This window comes from Felis catus, chromosome B4 (genome assembly GCF_018350175.1).
Source record: "Felis catus isolate Fca126 chromosome B4, F.catus_Fca126_mat1.0, whole genome shotgun sequence".
Lineage (NCBI taxonomy): Eukaryota > Metazoa > Chordata > Mammalia > Carnivora > Felidae > Felis > Felis catus.
Genome location: NC_058374.1, coordinates 49,305,017 through 49,332,433, shown reverse-complemented (window position 1 = coordinate 49,332,433; position 27,417 = coordinate 49,305,017). Strand labels below are relative to the sequence as shown.

Below are 27,417 nucleotides of genomic sequence, written 5' to 3'. Positions count from 1 at the left end.
ATTCCCTAATATATTGTAATTAAAAAGCGGGCCTTGTAGGTTACTCTTCCTTGAGATAGGAGAGACCTCTAGATTTTTAATTGGCTCTTACTCTAGCAATAAAATATCATATATATGCATACTCATATACCCACATGTATATAATGTTGTTTCTAGAAAGCTCTGATTTATGGGAAAGAACAAAGGATTCGAGCCTGAAGAACTGCTTGAGTTATGGTTTTTTTCTTTATTTACTGTGTGATTATGGAGAATTTACCTAACTCTTGTAAGATTCAACATTATCATCTATAAAATACTATGGTCCTACTTACCTTATAAGGTTGACATAGTATATTAAAGAACTTTCTAAATTTAAACAGCTTTACAAGTACAAGGCCTTGTGCTGCCAGCCTCGCCAGAAAGCTTTTAGTGCCTCACTCTTAGAGAGCCAGGTTTAGAGGCTTGTGTTTCTATAAAAGTGTCAAAATGGTTCAAAGGTACAATCAGGTAACACCTCTGAGTTTACATTTCTGCATCTGTAGCAGAAGTTGTCACCTCTTGCCTTCTTCTTTTCATGAATAAGAATTACATTTTATTTCCTATAGTTTTCTGTAGCTGCTTTTCCTTTCCAGAGCCTTCCAATACCAACCTGTTCTCTCAGCTTCTGCAGGATGCTGTACTCTGTCATCTATTTCGAGCCTTTTCACCCTGGCAGGATCCATCCAGCCCACCTTTCCCTTAATCTTGTTGCAAATTACTCCATTTACATCATCTACCTGTGGTCTTAGGTCTTATTAGCCAATACATAATATTTAATAGATATTTGTTTCAATCTGATAGATTGTTTCAATCTGATAGATTATGTTAAGAATTTAGTAGATTTTAAAGGGCACTATACCTGCCAGAGGCACATTTAAACCCTAATGGTTTCACTAAATAATATTAATGACTTGTATCCATAAAACACATGACAGTACATATATTCGCATATGGTATCTTGCTCAGTTGACCCCTGAAGTACACATGGGCAACATTAGCCCCATGCTTCAAGTGAGGGAGCCAAGGCTAAGTAAGTCAAGCAAACAGTCCAAGATCACATGGCTCTCAGCGGTAGACTAGCATGCAGGGAGAATGATTTCTGGTTCAAAGCTGTTCCCACTCCAAACTTGCTATCCTTCCAAAAGAATGGCTATACATGGGGCTCCTGTCCTGGAAAGAACTCCATCAGACCTGCACTCTCTGGCTCTTGTCTTTGAGCAGTGCATTGACCTTCAGATTAGATTTACGATTCTAGTTTTCATCCTGTTACCAGAAGAATGAAGGCACAATAGGGAAGGCGATCTGAGAAAATATTTATGAATTAGAAAAAGCAAAAGGAAAAGAGAGACAGAGGAAGGGCCAGGAAATAGAAGGATGAACATCAGGGAGAGGAGGAGGATGGTAAGGAGAAGCAAAAGAAAGCTGGGAGAGAGCAGAGATGAGGAGAACAAAGGTTTAGAGGGAAAAGGGAGAGGAGGAGGTAAAGCAAAGGAGTGTTGAGATGAAGGTAGATGGAGATAGGAAAGGGGAGCCATGGGGACATGGTGCGGGGGCTTTGGGAGTGAAAGAGAAAGGGTACAGAGATGGCAAATGGAAATGTGGGGTGGGAGAGTCCCTGGAGAACTGGCTTTTGGAGAAGGAGGGAGGATTAGAAAAGAAACGAGAAGCGGGGAGGAGGAAGCTGGTTTGACGTGAGTTTGGGGCCTGTGGGCAGGTTCTACCACATCGACACTCTACCCAGACTGTTGTCCACACCCTCCTTCTCCTCCTCCTCTCTGCTGAGCCTTGGGAAAAGCAAGCCTGATAGAATCTCCCCTTTTGGTCCAGAGACCCTGTCCTCTAAACACTCTAGTCTATGCCTTTCTACCTTACTTAACAACCCAGCCAAGAACTGTGGGCAATAAATTCTTCCTGTTTCTGTCGAATCATTCTTTCCAGGTGATGGTACCTCTCTTCGGTGTTAGTTACTCTCATCTCTCCTGCATCAGTTGCTGTATACCAATGGACCGCATACTGATTTGAAATAGATTTAGGAAAAAATTATTCTGTTATCTATATGTGCCCCCCCCAAATCTATACGTCACGAAATGCTAAACAAATATTTTTACGTCCAAATTTTTTTGGTATTATGTATTCCATTAGCATGAATGCCATAGATTTGGCCGGAACCCCCAATTGCCTCCTATTAAGTCATCAATATTTTATCCAAGGCAAGAATCAAGGATGAACTCTATGTATGGAAATATTCCACTTTTTATATTCAGCGTTTGAACCAATGGCCCAGAGGTGACAATCTAATTAGGCTTTTGAAATCAACCAACGGTTAATTTTTGCCCACCAAAATCTTAATTCTTATGACTTAGCAGTTCAGTAGATAAGTGAAACCATAGGCTGGTTACGGTAATTATTCTTTTCTATTTATTATAAAGATTTCCAGAGACAGCATTTCTCAAAGTAATTATTATAATATCAAATAGAGTAAAAGCTTTTCCCTGCACTACGCACAGAATTTCAAAGTACAAACCAGTAAAGGTTTTTGTACAACTTTGATGTAGCTAACTATTAGACATTTTCTAGATTGAGAATGGCAGATAGCTTTCTATGAAAGACTTTTATAATTCCTAACAACCCATTCTTTACCAGTTTTCATATGATGATGATTTTCCTTATTCCTAACTTGGTTTTTGTGATATGCTTTCTTAGTGATCACTGACACCAACACATAATAGTTTAGACGTTGTAGGTACACGTTTGCCTCTTTCTTAAGCATCTCCTCTATTTGAAGACAAGTAATTGTTTTAATTTGCAAAGTTAAGATCATTATGAAGACCTTTTTTAAATAAACTATTTTTAAAGAAAGTAGTAAGAAAAACTTAAACGTATTGTATATTTCAAAGTTTTATGGATTGGATCTTAAATGTTTTCACCACAAAAGGGAAACAATAATTATGTGACATGATGGAGATGTTGGCTAAATGCTATAATACATCGCACAATTTACATTTACACAATGTTACATGTCGGTTATATCTTCATGATAAAGAACAACTTACTTAGTCAGTTTCCTCTTCTTTAAACCATTTTTACTCCTGAGAATTAAAAAAAAAAAAATGACAAGTTTATCTGAGCAAAAGAATTGATTGACATAATGATTAAATTTGAAGAGCTTTAAATAATTATATCAGGCTCTGCAATTTTATTTAATTTTCATTAAACATTGTCTCCATTTTGTTTAATTACTTTCCCTTAAATGAGAAGATAATGATAATAATTTCAGATTCATTTTGTAAAGACCCTGTTAGATTGCAGGAACATCCTGCATTTTAGGTTTCCGATTTGCCAAATACCGAATTGTAGAAATGTAATTTCTTACTACTAGTGGTTAAATTGCGGAAGTATTTTTATAAATATACATAGAAGTACCTACTGCTTGAATACTCCAGGCTCTACAGACAAGAAGGAAAGAGTTGGGGAATAAAATGGAGAACTAATGTCTAGGAGGGTAGACATGTTGGTTGTCAAAGACTAAAAGAACCTTTGGACATTTTCCCTGGGAACATGAGTGTGTGCTATCAGTTTTGGCATGCATCTTACAGAATTCTATGATGGTGTTGTTCTTATTCAATCTTGAATTTGTTTTTTTTTTTAAGTTTATTTATTCATTTTGAGAGAGGGAGAGACAGTGTGAGTGAGGAAGGGGGAGAGAGAAAGGAGAGAGAGAGAATCCCAATCAGGCTCAACATGGGGCTCGAACCCACAAAGCCGTGAGATCATGACCTCAGCTGAAACCAAGAGTCGAATTTTTGAGCTAGTTTTTTAAGCTATCTGAAGACTTGGACCTATTACTTACTAGTTCTTAATTCATTACTATTCTGTAAGCTCAAACACATACAATGCTAATGTGTGCCTCAGTTAATTACATTTTAGGGGCTATTTAGAGTAATTGTTTCAACCAATAAGTCAGATAACTGACCTAAGCTAGGGAATGCTAACATGCTATCTGATGAAACACTTCATTCCTGTGTATTGATATGATTGAGGGCTAGCGACAATTTTTATAAGTAATTTCCCAAGGTCTTTAAATATTGATGGAAGCACCCAAACTTGCTGAAAATATACAATCTATAGTAAATAACCAGTTGTGACCTGAGTGCTCTCATGTGCCCAAATATTTATTTATACTGAAATTGTGAATGTTTGGGTACCTTCATTTCTAGAAAGGCTTTAGCAGAATGAAGCTCTGCTTCTTCTGTGCTCTCATAGTACTTTGTCGATGGAGTATTTCTCATGATGTCTATCAGCTGCATATGTGCTCCTTTCTAGACAGTCCTTCCCCCCGCCCCCCCCCCCCCCCGAGCTGAGCACAGTTAATAGAACACGTGGTGGTGCTCAAAAAATCTTACTTAATTGGACCGAAACAAAACATCTTTGCTGGGGTGCTTGGGTGGCTCCATCAGTTAAGCGTCTGACTCTTGATTTCGGCACAGGTCAAGATCTCTCAGTTCATGAGATCAAGCCCCGTGTTGGGCTCTGTGCTGGGCATGGATCCCGCTTGGGATTCTCTTTCTTTCTCTCTCTCTGCCCCTCCCCCGCTGGCACGTTCACACGCTCTCCCTCTCTCAAAATAAATAAACACTAAAAAAAACCTTTGCCATGTTGCCCTCACAGTTTTACTCAATGATTCAATTAGGAATTTGATGTTAGACTTGGGAAATGGAACTGGTGGGTGGAGAGGAAGTAATAAGGGTAGGGAATGTAGGGAAATTTCCATAAAGGCAAATGGTGTTTCTTCTTTTCATTTTCTGGTTTCAGGCAGTTTTTATTTCTTCCCACTTCTGAGTGATGTCAATCCATTCCACAGCTCATGTCTTATTTTTATCCCTCATCCTCTGTCTTCCATACTTGAGATTTAGCGGGAAGAGACATTACAGTTTTTACTTTGCCACCCCCCCCCCAACCCCTGCCCTCAAAAAGCCACTGTAATGTTGGACAGGGCTGTATCATCTAAACATTTTGGAACTTAAAAGAACACCTTCTGAATAATGTTTACTCAGCTCTTGTGAAGGTAGAGGAGTTAACTTTAGGAATCCCACAATGACTTCATGTAGTAGAAACCAATTAATTTGGTGCTTTGTGACACAGGAATGTTAGCTTAGATAGCTAACAGTTTAGCGAAGTCAGGAGGCTGCCCAACATATTTTGTGATTGGGAGTGAAAAAAAAACAAACAAACAAACCCAAACCTCAAGCTTTCTTATCCAAGCAGACTTTAAGGGAAACTTGGAAGAAACAAATGTCTGTGGAGAGTGATGCTGAATACATTCAGTGCTGAAATATTAAGCTGCTACTATTCAACAGCTGTATGGAAGCCTGGTTCGTGGAAGAGAGGCCCTTTTTTTTCTTTCAATCTCATTCATTGATTGAATTAACTTTTACATATAATGTAAAATTCCACCACATGGTTTGAATGACTTATTGTGTCAAGTGTATATTTATGTGTATATGTTCAGGATTTGTGTACAATCTTTACGTTTTGCTTAGATTTTGCTGAAATCCCAAAGATTCCAAAGGATCCTTATATCCTCAGGCTGTGGGGTAAGGACAGGGCTGAATTATGAGACTCCCTGGCAACGCTGATAGAACGTTCCTATGTTTTCCATTGCTGTGCTAATTCTAAGACTACAATCAGGGGACAATTCACTTTTGAACATGTAAGTTAAGCTTTTGCCAGCCATTTTAACTTCAGGACATTATGAAAAGAACTAGCTTGTGTGTGTGTGTCACAGTGAACATGTGAGGTGATGTTAGGGTATCATCTTGTCATTGCAAAATATTTTTTTAATAAAAGTGATAACACCCATCAGACATGCAGAATATATGCATACACAGCCATGCACATCTTTTAATCTTCTCTTTCACTTATATTAGGTAAGGTTCAAAATCCTGATGACTTCAAGAAGTTAAGACGCATAAGTTCTTCATGGTTATGACATCTTGGAAAGCCAACCAGACTGGAATTCATTGCAAAGGAGAATACAAGGCATGGCAGAGACATGGGATTTATAATGGCCACAAACAAACAAACAAGCAAACAAACATCCACCTCCAACATAAACCCCAAACAGTCTAAATGTCCCCAAATCATAAGCTCTACTTACTCTTTCATAGGTTAAATGGAAATCATCCCCAAATCTTAAAAAGGTGTTTAGAGTTATATCATTCTCTGAATAAAGTGTGCAAAAACCACGAGTAAAGCCGAGCAGTTTAAACTAAATGTTGCTTCACCCTTAAAATGACAACTGTCGAGAATTTAGAGCAAGCAGATGAATACTTGAGTAGAGCATGAGGTGACTATGGCCTTAGAGAAAGAGAGAGAGAGTAGTAACAATGAATCCAGATGGAGCTAGTCTGAATGAAATGGTTTTATCTGACTAGGAAACATGATCTGAGATGACTGTAGCCAGAAATCCTGGCAGAATACCATGTTGAGACTAAGCCACCTGGGCATTGGTGCTCTGCCCTGGTTTTTCTACCACCCTGGGACAGATTTGAGCAATACCATGAGCCAGAAAGAGTCCCTTGATTTCCACACAAACCACTCATCCAGAGGATTTTACAAAATGATCAGGAACGTCTATTTCCATGAAGTTGGTAGTTTAGGGAAGAATCAGGGTATGTGTGAGGAAGGAGGCGGGGCAGGTGGCTCTGTTACTTCTAGAGTAGGTGAAATGTGAAGACGAACCATGTGGAGAGGATTAACAATGGCTATTTAGCAGGGAAAAATATCCACGAGTTACTAGATGAGGGGAAAAGTAGCGAACAGTAGGGAATTCGGGTGGCTTTGTGAGTACTGAGGTAGCTGTACCCGAAAAAAAGCAAAGATAATGTATTTTATTTCTTTTGTTTATCTGACACAGCACAAGCCAAAGGCTGAAAGCATAGTTTATGATCAGTCCATGTTCATTGGTTGATATACGTGTGGTTTACTGAAAGTGACAGAGAGCTGGGGGCTCTATGTTTTGCCTTCTCTTCTCACATGGAGATAACCATTTCCAGTCTCAAGACCATTCTTCTAAAAACTACCGAAGGGTTTTTTAAAAACAACAAATAGGGGGCACCTGGGTGGCTCAGTTGGTTAGGCATCTGACTCTTGGTTTCAGCTCAGGTCCTGATCCCAGGGTCTTGAGATCAGGCCCCGTGTTGGCATCTGTGCTGGGCATGGAGCCTGCTTAAGATTCTCTCTTCCTCCCTCTGCTCCTCTCCCCATTCTCTCTCTCTCTCTCTCTCTCTCTCTCTCTCTCTCAAAAAAAGGATTTTTTTAAACAACCAACAGACAAAACTACTGAATGATTCCCCCCCAGCCCCCCAACTTGGGTCTAGTGCTATTTGGCCAGTGCTATAAGTAGCAGACCCTAAAGGGTTTGTTGGAATTTGAAGATGTGTTTATTAAGGGGACCTATTAACAAAGGCATGCAAAAATGCATAGGCCTGATATAAGCTTAAAAACCAGACTGTGGGAAAGTCAGAGAATTAAACAGAGAAATTTATAGGGTAGCATATGCAGCTTTCTTTCTTTTGTTTTAATTGAGATCTGTGGAGGGTACTTTAAGGGTATTGACTACAATTGGTCTGATGATAGGTAGAATACTTGAGAATGATTAATAGATGTAGAGTAAAAATTGATGCATACGTTGAAGGTCAAAATGGAATTTATACGCACTATTTGTACCTGAATGCTATCTGATGTCAAATACTTAAAATATTGTGTTGGGTATAGTGAAGCCCTATACTAAAAACTGTTATTAAAACCAACTTAGAGGGGCCCCCAGGTGGCTCCATTGGTTAAGTGTCCAACTCTTCAATTTGCCTCAGGTTGTGAGATCTGATCTCTTATGGTTGTGAGATCGAGCACCGAGTTGGGTTCCACACTGGGTGAGAAGCCTGCTTAAGATTCTCTCTCTCTCTTCCTCTGCCCCTCCCCTGCTTGCGTGCATGAGCACACACACGTGTGCACATTTTTTTCCTCTCTCAAAATAAATAAATAAATAAATAAATAAATAAATAAATAAATAAAACAACCAAGTTAGAATAACAGCAAATGGTCCTCATCATCCAGAACATTCCTCTGATTTCCTTACTTAACACATCATGTCTACTGTACTTCAACAGCTTTCCTCTAGTCTCTCTTTTAAAAAAAAGAAAAATGCAAATTCTGGTATAAGCAATCTCTACTGTGAGGAAGTCCTTTTTTGTATTTCTTCCATTGCAACTCAAAATCCTAACCTTGCTAGCTGTATTTATTCTGTCCTTGGAGAAACTGAAGAACATTTAATCAATTGTCTTTTTGAATACATAACTCTACAGATCGCTTTTCGCCTTTTACTCTTTCCCTATTCCCCCCTGCCCATGCACCATTTTTCCAGTTCATGAACTATTTTTATTGCTTTTTTCTGAGTCCTTCTGAAGTTGTCCAGATACCTGGATCTGCCTGTACATAATTTAGTACCTAAACACCATGGATATTTCAGGACAATGATCTTTGGTTTTGGTCAGGAAACCACTACTTTTCTTTTCCTGTGGCTCAGGAAAGGGAATAGATCCTTCTAGATACGTTAGCCTGAGATTTCAAGATGATGATGATGATGATGATGATTATATTTTATAAAAACTGAAAAAATACTCTTTTGAGATTTGATTATTAAAAATATTTAAAAGTTAAGAAAAAAAGAATTTAAAGGAAGCTGCTTTTTACAGAGGAAAGAATAGATTTCAGAGAAACCTGGATTTGGAACCTGGATATTTTAGATGGTAGTATGATGTTAAGATAATCTCCTTAAGAGATTCTTTGGCATATTTCTTTTTTTTTTTTTTTCAATATATGAAGTTTAATGTCAAATTGGTTTCCATTCAAAACCCAGTGCTCATCCCAAAAGGTGCCCTCCTCAATACCCATCACCCACCCTCCTCTCCCTCCCACCCCCCATCAACCCTCAGTTTGTTCTCAGTTTTTAAGAGTCTCTTATGCTTTGGCTCTCTCCCACTCTAACCTCTTTTTTTTTTTCCCTTCCCCTCCCCCATGGGTTTCTGTTAAGTTTCTCAGGATCCACATAAGAGTGAAACCATATGGTATCTGTCTTTCTCTGTATGGCTTAATTCACTTAGCATCACATTCTCCAGTTCCATCCACGTTGCTACAAAGGGCCATATTTCGTTCTTTCTCATTGCCACGTAGTACTCCATTGTGTATATAAACCACAATTTCTTTATCCATTCATCAGTTGATGGACATTTAGGTTCTTTCCACAATTTGGCTATTGTTGAGAGTGCTGCTATAAACATTGGGGTACAAGTGCCCCTATGCATCAGTACTCCTGTATCCCTTGGGTAAATTCCTAGCAGTGCTATTGCTGGGTCATAGGGTAGGTCTGTTTTTAATTTTCTGAGGAACCTCCACACTGTTTTCCAGAGTGGCTGCACCAGTTTGCATTCCCACCAACAGTTCTTTGGCATATTTCTAAGATGGGGCTGATAATACTCTCTGCAGAGTTGTGGGGACAATTAAATAAGATAATTACGCAAAGAGGCTTGCAAATAGCCATTTGTTCAATATTCACTGAGTTAGCATTAACTATGAAAACACTGAGACCCCAAACACAGTACAGTATTCTTGGCTCTCTACCTTCATGCATTTCTTCGTTGTTGGAAACAGAGTTCTCTAATGGATGGAGATAGTAAGGAAAATGGGAAGCATCATTTACTAAGATAAGAAGCCAATGCATTGATTGAATGAAGAAACAAATGACTAGTAATAAATGGAAGAAAAGCTTGCCAAGAACATCCCAAGAAGAAAATTTTAATTGGGAAACCAATATAGGTATAGGCCATCTTGGTACCATTAACTACTTTAACCCATTTCAAGACATGAGTCATAATTTCAGATGCTGCCAAACACATAAAATAATTAAAAAGAATTTTTCCTTTTTGTTTTACTTCTGGAGGGCTAACTTTATAGACTTTGTGTTAGGTAAACAGTAAAAAAAAAAATCACTTACCAAGGATTAATATAAAATGCCAAAAGATAATCAGTCCAAAGACATGAGGGTAGCAGGGTTAAGAAAGCAAATATACTCCTACGCCTGTGAGCATTAATAGATAACAGATGTAAAGATGAAAAAGTGGCAAGAGTTAGTAGCATAAACTGTGAACAGATATCAGTAAATTACCTACGAAGATCAATTAAAATGACAAGCATCTTAATTATGATTAAATATTATTCCATTCTGTGAAACTTAAACGTGAGGGCTTAAGTGCTATCATATTGCCAAAATCAGTTTGATTTGCACACATCCATATTGTAATCAGATACATTTCTTTCAACTTCTGTTGTGTCAATTAGTCTGCTATTAGGTGATTACATTTTACATCAGTTAAATGAGACTCTTCAATGCCTCATTAGCTAGCTCCGGTCTTATTCTTGGGTATTATTACCCTTGCAATACTTAAACCTCTTTTAAGGAACCATTATAACATCATTTGATAGCTAAGAGCAGCTCGTGGGAGGAAATATAAACCGTCAATTTGTGCGTATACTGATTTTGACAAAGACTCCAAGCTTCTGGGACACATTCTCACAAAGCTGCACCTCTAGGTATGACTTTCTATATTATTTTTAGTTTAAATTAATACCTTCTTTCTGAAAAATAACCCTTAAAACAGAGCTATGGTATGACACTCAGGTATCATTTTTCAAGACAAGGAGCTCAGCAAACTGCCTGTTCTGGAATCTGACTGATACTCAGCTGAGTGAGAGCAAAATTATTTCATTTTACTTTTAACTTCTCATTCAGACTGTTGATTTTAAAAAGTGTGTTTTGAATCCAATTTCAGGTATTCAAACCACCTGCAAAAATAGAACATTCATTAATGTGGATTTTAAACTGCCCTCTGGCTGCATCTATAACTATTCTGAGAATTAGTGGGGGGAAATGGCATCATCTTGTCACTCTAGTTACTACAAATTCCCACTGAGATATCTATTTTGTCAGCCAGGAAATGCTGGTGTGCTGGCAAACTATCTTTGCCAAGAGCTGGTGGAGAATTTTCTAGATTTTCTAGAAAGGTCCTGAAGTGAATTCTTTTTTTGCCTCAGCTCTCCTATAACTGGTCTCTCACATTCTATCCATTGTGAGTGATTGTGTAGTTAGTCAATACATAGGTGTCCTGAGTCGCCAAGTATAACTGGGCCAATTTCTACATGGGCTGCTCGTCACTGCTTTGTGACTGAGCCTTTTTAAAGGGTGAGCCAGACCAGAAACACGCATCAGTGAATTAGTTTCTTAATCTTGGCAAGAGTGTTAATGTATTCGAACAAACCTAGAAATGTTTACTAACTTTTCACCATCGAGGGGTTATGGGTTCTTTTTCTTCATAGTTAGCAAAAATCCATTCAGGCTAAAATTTAAAAATAGCACGACACATTGTCTTGTTAAAAAGAATCCTATTTCAACTAGACTTTCAACTGCTAGATGCCCACTCAGGGAAGCAGAATTTATATTTCAGTTAAAGCCCTCCCTCTTTCATTGATTCCGTAAAGTTTCTAGTCTCACCTAACTATTTCTTTAAGATCACCATTTTGGGGGATTTGGAAAACAAGAAAAAAACCTAAGATCTCTTACGAGGATTAACATGAAATGTATACATTTAAATAAATGTGCTTTGCATGGTCACTTGCAAAAGAAACAAAGTAGATCCTGTAAGCAGTGCTGGCTCCATTTTAAATGGTTACTTCATTAGCAATTTTGTTAGGCATCCATTGCAGCGGAGAGGATCGTTAATTCTCATCTATCACTGTTAAAGTATAATGTCAAGCAATTTAATCTCTTGACAATGCTTTCTTAATTCTGAAAATACCTCCTCCCTCCAGGTCCTTAATATGCCAGCAGGCGGAAAAAAATGAGGCCATGTTTTCCTATGGGACTTTACTTGCCCTTGAGATTTATTTACCTGTAAGTGTAACAGTTGAGAGCCCTGGGCTGTACACGTCTACTTGACTTTTGAACAAAAGGTGGTGGCTCACATTCCCGGGCACTGAAGTGTCAGTTTGAGATACAGATGCTGCTCTGTCACATGCTGCTTCTGTGGGGTCTGTCCTGTGCCTTCGGCTGCCACCTGTTCAATGTGGGTCTTGCACTTACGCCCTTCCTTAGCTATGGGCTACATTCATGACTGCGTTAGTCCTTTGATTAATATAGTAAATACTGAGCAGACTAAGACATTTTCTCTACTCTGCGACTACAGTAAACTTATATGAACTTAATGTAGTTGGTGAAGAAAATCTAACCTTCAAAGTCCGCTATCACCGAAATTGTGAAAGGATAATCAGGCAAAACCATTTATCCGCAAACGATAGTAAAATAAAGTTGGAGGCACACACAGCATAGATAAGCTGTCTAGAGGCTTATTCCAAAATAATGCTCACCAATTGTATGGAAGTTTTCCATCCCTCTCCAAAGATGCAAAATTGACAAAAGTTCCTGCTCCACATTCCCTGTTTGGAAGGAACCACAAAATTAGGTTACTGCTTGACAGAGCACTCTTTTACCTTGATATAATAGAGATCCTTTACTGGTTTATCATCACAGCATTAAATTTATAAAGGGGGGGGTGGCGCCTGGGTGGCTCATTCGATTAAGCATCCAGCTGTTAATTTTGGCTCAGATCATGATCTCACAGTTCACTTCATGAGATAGAGCCCCATGTCGGGCTCCATACTGACAGAACAGAGTCTGCTTGGGATTCTCTCTCTCCCTCTCTCTCTGCAATCCCTTCCCCCCCATGCTCACTCTCTCTCTCCAAAAGAGAAAAAAAAAACAACTTAAAAAACATCTAAGTTCCATGTACTTCTCTTTCACATGCAATGCAAAATAGAAAGATAAAATAATTTTTCATAAGGTTGCACATGCCCAAGTCATTTGAAGCCAAAAGGATTTGTTTTCAATCCTTTCCAAAAGGCACTCATGGGGCGCCTGGGTGGCACAGTCGGTTAAGCGTCCGACTTCAGCCAGGTCACGATCTCGCGGTCCGTGAGTTCGAGCCCCGCGTCAGGCTCTGGGCTGATGGCTCAGAGCCTGGAGCCTGTTTCCGATTCTGTGTCTCCCTCTCTCTCTGCCCCTCCCCCGTTCATGCTCTGTCTCTCTCTGTCCCCAAAATAAATAAATAAACGTTGAAAAAAAAATTAAAAAACAAAAGGCACTCATGATCCTAGCTTAAATCTTTTTATTTTTTAGTGTTTACTTATTTATTTAGAGAGAGAGTGAGCATAAACAGGGAGAGAGGGAGAGAGAGAAAATCCCAAGTAGGCTCTGTGTTGTCAGCCTGGAGCTTGATGTGTAACTCGATCTCATGAACCATGAGAAGATGACCTGAACTGAAATCAAGAGTCAGATGCTTAATCGACTGAGCCACTCAGACACCCGAATCCTAACATAAAGCTTTGAACTGTTTGGGGCATAATATTTTTTACAAAGCCTCCTAGACCGAGGGTTTTCTGTTTTCAGCACATATTCTTTGTGGGGTTTTGTTTTTATAGCATTTAAATTTCCTCTCTAAAATGATGGTGGATCAAGTTGGATTTTTTTTTCCTCCAAAAATTTCTCCTCACGTTGGGATGTCCATGTGATGTATCAATTGAGATAAGAGTATAAAAAGTGATACATATTGAAATAGATTGGCTTATGCAGTGCCTCTTGTCCAGAATGTTGCTTATTAATCTGTCAGTAGAAAATACTGTTAAAGTTGTTGTAAAGTTTTTTTCCCCAGAAGCGGAGGTAAAAAGTAAACATATTCTCATGCCTTCTCCACCTTTGCCTAATGTCAATGGATAAACAACACAGCTTACTGGGCTCATGCATCTCATTTTCCCCCCCTATATGAAATTGATTGACTTATTCAGAACTGAAGAAGGGATTTTGACATTACTGGCACACGTGCTAATCACTTTAGTTACCTGCCTGCTCTTATTACAGTGTTCTAAAAACATTTTTCTTCTCTTTTTAAAAAAAAATTTTTTTTAAGTTTATTTATTTATTTTGTGTGTGTATGTGAGAGAGAGAGAGCAGGGGGAGGGGCAGAGAGAGAGGGAAAGAGAGGATCCCAAGCAGGATCTCAGCTGTCAGCACAGAGCCAGATGAGAGGCTTGAACTCACAAACCATGAGATCATGACCTGAGCCAAAACCGAGTCGGACACTCAACCGACTGAGCCACCCAGGTGCCTGGAACATTTTTCTTCTTTGAAAAGCACACTAATATATTGTTATATCACATTGTGCTATAAATTACACACCATCAATTAATTTTCCTATGTCAATTTCCTATATATAGGATTTACTTTACCTTATAATTCAAAGGTTCTTACTCTGGGGGTTAAGGTTAGAATTTAGGGCTCTAGAACATAGTGGGGGAAAAGTTCATCTTTAATTTCACCACCTCTAAATTTCTAACTGAAATTCAGCAATTCCTTCAACTATTAGAGTAGGCAACAAGCCACAATATTATCAGTACTGATGAGATGAAATCGCTAAACCATAGAAACTGCAGACATATTTCCATAATGAACTTGCTGCAGATATTGAAATATTGTTCATATTCATCACTCTGATGAAATTATGAGAGTTATTGGACATCTTACGCAATCTTATCGTACTATATATTATCTAATATATTTATAAAAAAGCATGTAAAGCATTTTTAAAAATAGTCTGATGACCATATTTTAATATAATTAATTTTTTTTAATCCTATGTATTTCATTTTATGCACTTAAAAAGAAAGCATTATTCTTGGAAGAGATCCACAGGCTTAATCAGACTGCCAGAAAAGATCGCAGCACAAAAAAAATGTTAAGAATCTCTGCTCTAATGACTAGCTGGCTGAGGTAGATCCACTTCTAAATATCTTGCTGGGTGCACCACAACGAATGCTCCTGTGATAGTATTCTCAGAAATGCCACTAATCCATTACTATACCTATCCCCACCTATTACGAGCTAACGTTTGTTGCATGCTTCCCAATGATTGCATTATTGCTCCTAACCATCCACTCACCTAGGGGCTATTCCCGTATCTTCTTGAAATACATTCTTTCCCTTGCTTGCAGGCCACGTAATCTCTTAGCTTTTCTTGTACTCCCCTGGGTGCCTCTTACCACTCTCCTTTGCTCCTATCTTTTTATTCTTCCCTGAAAATCTTGATATTAGATTGTTCTGGTGCTTAATCCAGGACCCTCTTCTCTAATTTACACGCACTCCCTCCAGTAAATGAGAATTTCATCCAGCTTTATATAGCTTTAATACTGTTTATATGCTAGCAACTCCCAAAGTTATATCCTTAATCCAGACTTCGCTCCTGAACACCAGACCTTTGTGTTCAACTCCCACTCCACACCTGCACTTGAAATCATCTTAAATGTAACATTTCCAAAGCCAAAGTCTTGATGTTCCTCCAACTCTGAAATCCTCATCTGGAATCCCATTTCAGTTGGTGGTGACTCCATCCTTTCCAGTTGCTAGGACCAAAAACCTTGGAGTCATCTTTGACCCTTATTCATTTCCATTTCACGTGCAATTTGTTAGCCAATCCCCTTAGCTAATGACTCTGTTTTCAAAATATATCCAGAATCTGATCATTTCTTCCTACCTTTATTGCTGCTATCCTGGACTAAACTATTACCATCTCTTGCCTGGATTACTGGAATAGATCCCCCAGTTAATATGCCTGCTTTTGTCTCAACAGATTGTTTTCTTAAAAAAAAAATTTTTTTAACATTTATTCATTTTTAAGAGACAGAGAGAGACAGAGCACGAGCAGGGGAGGGCAGAGAGAGAGGGAGACACAGAATCTGAAGCAGGCTCCAGGCTCTGAGGTGTCAGCACAAAGCCTGATGCGGGGCTCGAACCCACGAACCGTGAGATCATGACCTGAGGCAAAGTCGGACGTTTAACCAACAGAGTCACCCAGGTGCCCCTCAATACAGATTGTTTTCTAATGTAAGGCAGCTCTTCTGCCCCAAGTCCTGAACTCAGAATAAAAGCATAAGTCTGCCCTTTACTCAGGATAAAAGTATAAGTCTTCACAATGGCTTACAAAGCTCTACATGATCTGACATCATCTCCTGCTAAACCTTCCTTCATTTCCTCTGCTTTAGCTGCACTAACCTTCCTACTACTCTCTGAACATGTTCCTGCCTCAGGACCTTTGCACTGGCTCTTTCCTCTACTCTTCCCCTAGAAAACACATGGCTAACTCCCGCATATCCTTCAAGTTGTTTCTCAGATATCCTTTCAGTGAGACTCACCCACCTCCCAGAGATCTTCTACACATATTCCTTATGCCTGTACTGCTAATTTCCCTTACTCTGCTCTATTATTTTTCTCTTATTGTCTGCTCACATGCCATGTAATCTTTTTACTTTTATTGATATTATTTATTATCTACCTCCTCCACTAGAATATGAGCTCTATGAAGGCAGAAATTCTCATCTGTTTTCCCAAGCATCTGGAGAGTCTGACACATAGCAGGTGTCCATTAATATTTGTTAATGAATAAATGAAATTTCAGTGAACTGCACAAGGTGACATAGATTGTCAATTAAGATTTGATCCCAAGGAGTGTAATTTTAGAGCTCTCTACTCTAGCCACAATGTGGTACCACCTTCTTCCCTATCCTTCTAAGATTTTTTTAAATGACAACATTCAAAAAGTTTGATATTTGTATTTAAACTAATCTCTTTTCTCTACGTTAATAGAAGCTCATTTTTATCTCCTTTCTGGGGCAGGTCAGTTTATACCTTTAAGTACATTTATTTATTTATTTTCTTAAAATTTTTTTAATGTTTATTTTATTTTTGAGAGAGAGAGAGAGCGCAAGTGGGAAGGGGGCAGAGAGTGAGAGAGAGACACAGAATCTGAAGCAGGCTCCAGGCTCCAAGCTGTCAACACAGAGCCCGATGCAGTGTTCGAATTCATGAACCCTGAGATCATGACCTGAGCAGGAGTCAGATGCTTAACTGACTCAGCCACCCAGGAGCCCCAAATATATTTATTTAGGTACATATCTCCACCTATATTCTAAGTGCTTAGTGGACAACTTAGATGTCTGATTTTTATTTAATTGTGCCATATAAGACACCGATTAAATCATTATTGGATGGATACATTTAGTTATGAATGTAAATGATAGAATTCTGAGAAAGAAAAAGGATGTTGATTGGCAGTTCAGCAGGCTCCCATTGGGTAAAAATAAATTTGAATCAAATTTCCCAAACCCTGTAGTATTCAACTAAACAACAGTTTTTAAGAGAATTGATGGAGTGTTCTGATAATATAGGGGACCACCGAAAGTACTTGAGAATGTGCTCTGATAAGAAACGCATCAGTGGTCAAAGGAATAGGGAATCACCAAAGTCATAAATCAAAAGTCTTTTTCGGCTGCAAGAAAAATGAAAACTGCCTGCAAGTCTGAGTAGTAGGAACAAAACAGAGGCGGCCTCGAATGGACCTGATCATAGACTCTGCAAATGTTTTCTAAGACAGTTTTGGCAGAATTGATGAAGAGAGGGATGTTTTTCTTGCTTGTGGTCTCTCCATATATTAACTCCTTTCATTAATCATACTAAGTAGCCATAGATCTTTATTTGACTCCAAAATACGTTCGAAAATATCCAAACGTCATTAATAGATCCCTCTGTATGTGTTTCTTAAAATGACAAGATTGAGACTAGGAGATCTGGATTTGTATAAACAATCCTTTGCTTTGCCATTTCCACTGTGATGTTTTCTTGTTAGTATTATTATTATCTTTTAATGTCTATTTATTTATTTTGGAAGAGAGAGCAAGAGGGGGAGGGGCAGAGAGAGAGGGGGAGAGAGAATCCCAAGCAGGTTCTGTGTTGTCAGTGCAGAGCCTGACGTGGGGCTCCAACCCATGAACCATGAGATCATGACCTGAGCTGAAATCAAGAGTCAGACGCTCAACTGACTAAGCCACCCAGGTGCCCCCATCATACTGTTTTCTAAACTAATATTTAAAAGTCTACCTAGAAAACACACACAATAGACACTGAAAACTGAAATGAAACTTATCGCTAATAAAATTTAGGTCTGCAAAAGTATACACGTATGATAAATTAAAATACTTTAAAGGCCGTGGGTAAAAGATTAACCAAACTTAACTTACCTTGCCATCTGCAGGTGTTTTTTCCTAAGAATTATAAGGGTCACGAGCAGCAGTCCAATTAACAGCGTGCTGAGGATGGCCAGCACGGAGATGACCACCACGTTGGGGTTCATCTCTGTCACTAAAGAGAAAAGCCATGCATTTTCATTACAAACTTCCATTACACAAAGCTAACAGAACCACTCATCGTTTTCCATTGATTTTTAACACCATGGAACTTATGATGTTGAAAACAAGAGCAACAATGGTGTTTCTCCAAGCCGACAATGGCCTCCTCCTGGTCAAATATAATCTAGCAAAGCAGTTTGATAAGCGGTGTTCAGGTACCTAGAGGAATTGAGTCCATCTCCAAAGCTTCTGTTCAGAATGTTCTTACAAAGGGAAATTATAAACTGTGAAGAGTGCCTGTACTGTCGTTTAAATTCTTTTGAAAATCAAAATATCTAGAGGTCATCATCACGGGTTATTATTGCTTCACATTTTCAGAAGCTTGGAGAGGGGCAGGTTTTCGCATTACGCCTATGACGTTAAAGGCAGAAAGCACAACTGTATATTGCACTCGCAACTAATAACGTATATGAAAAAGGCATTAGCAAGCTACCATCTGTTGCAACACTTAACACATCACTAGAAGCAGGCATTCTGATGATCGGTAGCCATATGTTGAGAGGCTTCCCATCTGCACAACTCTAGAGATGAAACCGATTATTAAGTCGTGGGGCCCTTAAGAACGGGGGCTGTGTCCCTCGCATATACTTTATATAAGGGCTGCTATGGCACTGCGCGCTGCCTAGTTCATCACACTACAGGGAAGAGCCAGATATTAACAAATGGGGACTACGTGTCACATGTTTTTATGAAATTCGTTACGGTGGACCCAAGAGGAAAGACTGCTATCATCCTCAGCATTGATCATAAAATCACACAATCGGCCACCCCATTCAATCCATAAACCTTTGTGTATTTGCCACTTCCCATTTGGGCCAGCTTGATTCCTGTTCACAGGCAGAGTAACTGAACACAAAGAACATTAGACTCATGGTCAGGAGACCTTTTTCAGGTTCATTTGACTACTAACTGTCATGTGGAGAACCTATTTTATCTGTCTCTCTGGGTCTCGTTTTCCTTACTTGTAAATAAGCTTAATAGTGTCACCTGTTTCTGCTACATTCTGGTAGCAATGACCGGAAATAGTAAGCATGAAGAGACACAGAATGGTGGAAAGGAGACAGAAGTGACAGACCATTAATATACTTTTCAGGTCTACTTTTGTCCTCTTTTCTGGAAAAATAAAAATTCAAAACAGAAAACAAACAACTATATGATGAATGCTACAGAAATGAAAATGAACCCAGTAAAGGGATCTTGTGACAGTGAAAGGTTGTATTACAGGAGGTTTCATTGAAGGTCTCAGGTTGCAGAATCAGACTCCAACAAACAGGGGAGCAACACATTTAATAGAACTCAGAAGGGGAAAAGGAAAACTCCCTTATTCCAGACCTTTCATTAATTTCTAATTTCCCTACTTATAGTTTGGCTTCATTGGAAACTCGCCTGCTCTGACCCAGTAATTTAGCATTGTCACCGCATGGTCAGTGACGGCTAAGGGCCGAGGGACAACAGATGAGCCCTAATCGATCAGGGCACTGTGACCACTGCTGGACAGGAGGATGACGATGGAGGAGTTGATGGTGGCAGCTATCACTCACACTACGTGTGCAAAGCTTTACGTATTTCATTTCTAGGCTTCGAAACAGCTCAACGAGGTACACATATTATGATTCCACTTTCGCAGATGAAAACGCAGAGGCTCAGAGATAGTAAATATCTTTCCCTAAATCACATAGCTGGTAAGGGCAGGTATGTGCTCCCTGACCCCACAGCCTGGAATGTTTCAGTGGAGCATGGATCTATTAGAAGTACAGAGTACATATATTTGAAAAGAAAATGTAAAGAAAATCTAAAAAGATAAAACCTCTGGGGGTGCCTGGGTGGCACAGTCTGTTAAGCGTCAAACTTGATCTCAGCTGAGGTCATGATCTCACAGTTTGTGAGTTTGAGCCCCACATCAGGCTCTGTGCTGATGGCGTACAGCCTGCTTGGGATTCTGTCTCTCCTCCTCTCTGCCCCTCCCCTGCTTGTGCACTCTTGCTCCCTCTTTCAAAATAAAAAAATAAATTTAAAAAAATAATACAAAGATAAAACTTTCAAAGACACCAGATTCCACGAATGCCAGGAATTACCCATTGTTGAGACAGCGATGAATGTGGGGACACTGGGGCTGTCGTGGCTGAAGCTGGTGACACTACAGTTGTAGGCAGTGGCAGGAAGGAGGCTGGAGATGGTCACAACGTGAGAGGAAACAGAAATCGGTTCCTGGAGATGCAGAACATAAGATCAATGTTATATTATCTCCACCTGCTTTGTTTTTTAAACTCTTTTTCAGAGCCGAGTGGGTAATATATAAACAGTAAAGAAATTAAAAGATGCGAAAGGATAGCAATGAAAAATAAGCTTCCTTATTTCACTACTTCTTATCTACCGAGTTCTCTTTCACAGATGGAGCCGTTGTTGTCAGGCATGTTTTTTTTTTTCTTTCCCATCTATATTTTATGGAGGTAAAAACATAAGATACAGCTAAACAAAAGTGATAATGTAGTTCACACATCATGCTGCTTACTCTTTACCTTAATTATCAGTATATTTCGGTGCTTTGCCCATGTCAGCACAGGTAAAGCTGTTTTATTCTTCTCAAGGGCTTTGTAGAAATTCATGGAAAGGGACACACTTTATTTAACCAGTCCCCTACTGAGGAATGTTTACATTGTCCCTGATTTTTTGCGATTACAAACAATGCCACAGTGAACATAATTTTACATTATGGGAACAAACATATACGTACACACACTCAATATATGTATGTGTGTATGCATGTGTGCACATACAGCTTCATACACAAAACCTGCATGTGTGTAGATGTGTGAATGTGCATACATATATGTATACTCATGTTCCCAACAGTTGAATGCTGGGTCAAAAAGTTGTGTAGTTTTCATTTGGAAAGCTATTGACATACTGTCTTCTGCAGACATGTTCCATGTTATTCTGCCACTGTCAATGTGGGACAACACCTGTTCCCATTTACTGCTTCCAATCCAATGTGTCCGCAAACTCTGAGTTTTTCCAATCATATTGGTGGAAATTGTACCTCATTGTAGATTTATTTTGCATTTCTTTTACCATAAATGAACTTGATCATCTTTTCCTATGTTTAAGAATCTTTTGGGGCGCCTGGGTGGCTCAGGTGGTTAAGTGTCCGGCTTCGGCTCAGGTCATGATCTCACGATTCATGGGTTCGAGCCCCACGTCAGGCTCTGGGCTGACAGCTAGGAGCCCGGAACCTGCTTCGGATTCTGTGTGTCCCTCTCTCTCTGCCCCTCCCCTGCGCTCTCTCTCTCTTTCTCTCTCTGTCTCTCTTTCTGTCTCTCTCAAAACTAAATAAACATTAAAAAATGTTTTTAAAAAAGAATCTTTTGTGTTTATTTTCTATGATATATTTGTTTTGGGTTGTTGGTCTACTAAAGACATTACCCCCTGTGTCTGCATTCTCAGCTTTTAAACAGCAGCCACCAAAGGCATAGCAACTTTGAGTTCTCAAAAACATTTGATATTAACTTATTCTTGAGTAGAACAGATTGTTAATTTGTTGGGCCAGTGGTTGGACCAGTGACAAGTACCACAGTACAATATAAAAAGATGAGCCAGCATAACATTCTTTTTCAAAACAGGGATCTGAAACACTCCTGCCTAAAGAGATGACAGCCATCAGCACTTATTTCCAATCCCACCTCTTTTATTGTCCTATAAAAGAATGATTCTAAGAAAAGGCTCAATTGTAATAAGCAGCTACATAACCATTGTTTTCTTGAGGAAAGATGTTACTATAGCCGCAGAGAAGAAAATCCACTACTGACAAAGCAGTTATTTCCAAAAAGGATTCTTTGAATAGAAAAAGAGATTAGCTGTTCAGTATAGATCAAAAAGAGATAAGTTTGTAGAAGAGAGTATCAAAAGGGGAAAGAAATCAAAGCAAATTATCTTAACATTCTGTACGAAAAGATTCCCACTCCCAGAAATCCTTTCTTCTTTTCAATCTCATGAACTGCATTATTTAAAAAGCATCAATTATTCATGTTCATAGAATTAGTCTCTACCCTGCATTTTGTGACATCCTTCACACACTTGACCTTTTCCTTCCACGTCTGACTGTAAAAAATTGTTTTCTTGTGGCTTTGTTACCCTGGGAGCTCCCGGTTCATCTCCCTCCTTCCCTTCCTTTTGACCTGGTGAATAACTCAGGAGTCATTCTACCTGCTGTTTGTGATTCTAAAGCCTTCACAATCACCTCTCTCAGCCTTCATTTTCCCAAGCGAAATTGTCCTCCTTACTGACTAGAAATAGTCCCTTCTTTAAATTCTCTAAGGAGAATGGATCTCTCTATGGCACTTGAGTTTTACTTTAATTATTTCTAGACTGACGCAATATCCATAACTACACGAAAAAAAATTTAAAGGCCAGTATTGATTATACCATTTGTATCACATATAGTGCCTTTCACATAACTGGCAATCAGTTCATATTTGTTAAACTATATTTTATATGGCAGTGTCTATACCTTTGGTCGATTTAATGGCAATAGGAAAAATGAACACTTTTAAGTCCTCAGGACCCAGGGTAACTAAGAACTAGGGACAAAAACTAATGCAAAGAGGAAAATAAACTTTGCAATTTGGCAAATTGGTTCGTACATTTTAGGCTTATTCTAAGCACACTGTTAATTTCTATCACTGAAACACAAAAGCGCAAATGAACAATTTTCATTTTCTATAGTTTAAACAAATAAAGGACTTGACTTCATTCAGATAATTAGCCTTAATCAAAATCAACTCAGAAAAGAAAAATCAAAATGTACTGTACCTGGAGTTTGGTTTCTTGACTAGAGCCAACTTGTTGACAAAAGACTTCAAAGAAATCAGCTACTCCCTCTTCCACCCACAGCAAAGTCACTGAAGTCTGGGTTTTATTCACGGCAAAGAGTGATTTTGGAGGAGCTGGTTCTGAGCAAAGATAGAGTTTTAAAATTTCATTTTAATTTAATATATTCTTTCTTCTTTCACTGATTGGCAGGATAAAAATAGGCCAAAAACAAAAACAAAAACCAAATACAGGCAGTTGAGAGCACCATCAAAATTTTATATTGCTTTTGAAATATGTCCTTTCACAAAGACAGTGGTCACCTAACTTAGAAGGCAGAGGATTTGGCCTTTTTCTCCCCCTTTCATTTTATACTTCTCTTTTTGGAGCACTTCTGTTTTCTACTTCAGCTTTATTATATACATAATCTATTAATAGTTTTTATGTCATCTGCATTGGAGCTAGCACTGCCCTGGTAATACAGACTTTCTGTAGGAGACACAAAAATCTGCACTTCAATGGCTGAGGAAAATGAAAGTGGTTTGCTGCCTTCTAATGCAGACATTCAGTCTGGTACTTAGCCAAAAACCTGCTGGAGACTATCTGGAATCATTTTGTCAGAAGAATGGCTTCTTGAAAATGTAGTCGAAATTAAGAGGGGTAGAGTTAAGTACATATGATTTTTTTTTAAAGAAAAGGATTATGGAAAGGGACTGGATGGTTAATAAAATGTTAGAGGACTGATTTCTTTACCTAACTCTTTTAGACACTTCATCTTGATCAATAAATTAATCCATTAGTCAAGGAAACTATGCCCCTTCATCCTCATTTCCAGTAACTGAGTCACTGGATTTGTTGGCTTGAGACCAAACCCCTGCCTGTTCCTCAGTTTTAGGAAGTGATCTTGCTGTCTTGATCCCCCATTCTTGAGTCTCTCCCACTCTCCTCTCCGTGCCCTATCATTTGGGTGTTGTCTTTCCCTTGAATTCCTCCAGTACGCAAAGTGCTATGCCTGAACCCCAGTGCTTATGCCAGAGTCCCTGTTACCCCCTGTCAGACCTCCTTGACATTGCTTGTTTGACATATCACATATCTTGCTGTTAGGTTCATGAAACATCATACTCCGACCACCTGCATGTCCCTGTTAGACAACTACCCAAACTGTTTGCTCGTTACTTGGATTTCTTTTTATTATTTGTCCCATGCCCCCAAGTCTAGCTCCTGGCTTTTAGTAGTGCTTGAAGAAGCTCTTGAAGGCCATTTCACTCCTTTGACATATACATTATCTTTGTGGGGGAAGGTTTAGACCTTCGTTCTAGAATACCATCCTCATGGCCCTATTCAGAACCAGGAAGTATGTCAGAACCATTCTTCTCATGGTTTATCCCAGACAACTTAAATTTGTGTGCAACTAAAAAGAAGCATTTTTCTTTCTAGAGCCAATTGACGAGGTTAGGCAGAAGAGCTGAAGAAGGAAAGGGAGGGGGTTAGTCTCGGGCAGGTTTGATTCACAACAGATGTCAGGACCCCCTTCTCATTTGCAATGAATTGTCCACTTGATGAAACATAGCGGTCAGCTTCCACTTCTCACATCCTTTATAACTGTCACTGCCAATAGGTATGAGTCAGAGAATAGGTCCTCTGACTCTCATAGAACTTGAATCTTTGGAGAAAAGTGAGGGTTGTGTGGGGGCAGAGATGGATGATTTTTGGGCTGAATCTTGGTTATGTCTCTTCTCAAAATCCACAAGACAGAATTTCTCCTCAGAGTGCCTCTTAAACTGATTAGGTTCCCTAGGACATTATGTCTTGTTTTTTGTTTTCGTTTCTGTTTTTGTTTTCCCCTGATGGGTAGAAAAAAAATCAGTTTAGCTATCCAACAAGAATACCGCCCAGGTCTCAATTTCCAGATCCAACTTTTTACACGTGTATTTCCAATCACCTATCATCCTGGCTTACTCAAATACTTCACTATTGCCTTAACCTCCATAGGGTCAAAATAGACCTTGAGTCTTCCGCCTTCCCGAAATCAATCTGCTTTCCAACCACTGATACTCTGACGAGCAACACCATTCTCTCAACTGACGAGGCTCTCCTCTGGTTTCTCAGTCCCTGATAGCATATCTTCAAATAATTCTTGTCATCTCTTCCTTTTATCTATTCTTTTTATTATATTGCACGTTCAAGCTTTTGTCATCACACTTTATCAATCAACACGACAGACCTTTAATTCTTTTTCCTGCTTTTAATCAGTTCTTTCTTATTTGTCAATGAAGGCATAAATCACCTAAAATACCACTTTGCTCATGTTAAATCCTATCTGCATAATAATCTATTGTGATCAATGTCTACTGCATCACATCAAACGTGCCAAATTTTGAAGATCCTACTTACATCAGCCACATTTACCCATCCAGCTTCATCACCATCTTTCCTACCCAGAAATGTTTCCTTTGGTAGGGCCAATTTTCTCACTGACTACCATACAAGCAGTACTCTTACTCAACTCATGTATTTCCCTTCAATGTACTTTTCCTTCTATTTGGATCATCCTAAGATCAGGAAAAAGTCTTCCTTTCTTCCTGAAGCCTTACCTGTTCACTCTGTCTTTTGATGATCTATCTCTTCTCTGACCTTCTGTTACCTTATTTGATCTACGTGAGTAAAGTCCTGATTCTACTAGGTCCCATTTGATTCTTTGAGAACAAATACCATGTGTTATAAATTATTTTTGTCTTCACCTTGAACTAGTCACCTGAAATTGCTCAATAAATCTTATCTATTGACTGATTTAAACCACAGGTCAAGATTCATTAATCAGAGCTGTTAAGATTTAAGCATCAGGCAAGATCAGACACATTGGGGTTGAATCTTGATGTCCTCTGCCTTTTTACAGTGATCATGTTGCTAAAATTACCAGCTTTCAGTGGCAGAGTCAAAGATTGCCATGAATTGTAAGCGTTCTCAGTGGTCCAAAGATTATGACTTTAATAATGGAGTAGAGGTTTCTTTGGGTCTGGCTAAAAAATGTGAATCTAGGTGATAAGTTGGATCCTCAGGTAAATCTCCAAAGGCCACAAAACAAATTTTTCCTTTCCTTTGGCCAGCCACAAAACAAATTTTTCCTTTCAGGTGTTATGCAGGGGTAAGAGATGATTCCAAAGTCACTGCACCCATTATCTCAGTATTCTTTTCTGAAAGATATATGCATATTAGCTCTGTAGGTCAATGAATAACATATACAAATCACCTGTTTGAGGACTGTTTAGGATTTTTGTGATAGGTATATTTCTTTAGCTGTTTTGGGGAGAAATTTCACTCAGCTATTCCAAACAAAGAAAATTACTGCAATATTTCATAAGTGGAGGTGTAATTGGGTTGAGAAGGGATTCTAATTAAATTTCACTACACAAGACAACATCTGCCCCAGGAAATGTATTAAATGTTAGAATTGTATTGTTCAAAGTAGTAGCTATTAGCCACATACAGCTACTGACTATTTGAAATATGGCTAGTCTAAATTGAGAGGTGCTATAAGAGTGACAGACTGAATTTTGAAGACTTAGTACAAAATAAGAATAAAAATATCTCATTTATATTTCTTTATATCAATTACATATTAGAGTGATACTACTTTGGATATATTTGGTTAAATAGGCATATTAAACTCAATTTCACCTATCTCTTCTTAGTATTTTGTAACGTGGCCACTAGAAAATTTAAAATTACATATATGGCTCTCATTATATTTCAATTGTACAGGATGGGGTTAGAGCATTCCTTCTTGCTTGGTAGAGCAGAAGTGTGGAAATTCTTGGCAGAAGCTGCTTAGAGAGGCCCCCCTTTTGCTGTCTATCTCCTCTCATAAGAAGGCAAGGTCAGCTAAACTCCACAGCCTAGCATGACTTAGATGATTTCTGTTTCCCATCCTTGGGCATGAGACCAAAAGGGAGTGGTGGCTAAATACAGCCCAGGCAATTTCATGTGATAGGGAATACAATGACATGCAAACGCCTTTTGATTGGTCTGTGTTATGGGCTAAATTGTGTTCACTCACATTCCTATGTTGTAGACCTAAGCCCCAGCACCTCAAAAATGTGAATGTATTTGGAGATAGGACCTTTCAACAGGTAAATTGAAGTGATGCCCTTAGGGTGGGCGCTAATCCAGTTTGACTGGTGTTCTTATAAGAAG

General features: G+C 38.8%; 1 protein-coding gene across 2 annotated transcripts in view; it reads right to left on the bottom strand.

Moving 5' to 3' along the window:
• The window catches only part of PTPRO (protein tyrosine phosphatase receptor type O), a 242,162-nt gene that overhangs the window by 28,788 nt on the left and 185,957 nt on the right, over window positions 1-27,417 (bottom strand). The window contains exons 13-18 of one of the 2 annotated variants that reach the window (XM_023256797.2): window positions 23,227-23,366; window positions 20,493-20,625; window positions 18,250-18,370; window positions 12,496-12,564; window positions 10,070-10,153; window positions 3,072-3,107 (exon numbers count right to left, since the gene is read on the bottom strand). In XM_023256797.2, the coding sequence (XP_023112565.1) occupies window positions 3,072-3,107; window positions 10,070-10,153; window positions 12,496-12,564; window positions 18,250-18,370; window positions 20,493-20,625; window positions 23,227-23,366 (583 nt within the window). The remainder of the gene's footprint in view (window positions 1-3,071; window positions 3,108-10,069; window positions 10,154-12,495; window positions 12,565-18,249; window positions 18,371-20,492; window positions 20,626-23,226; window positions 23,367-27,417) is intronic. The other variant, XM_023256798.2, reaches the window with a different exon arrangement.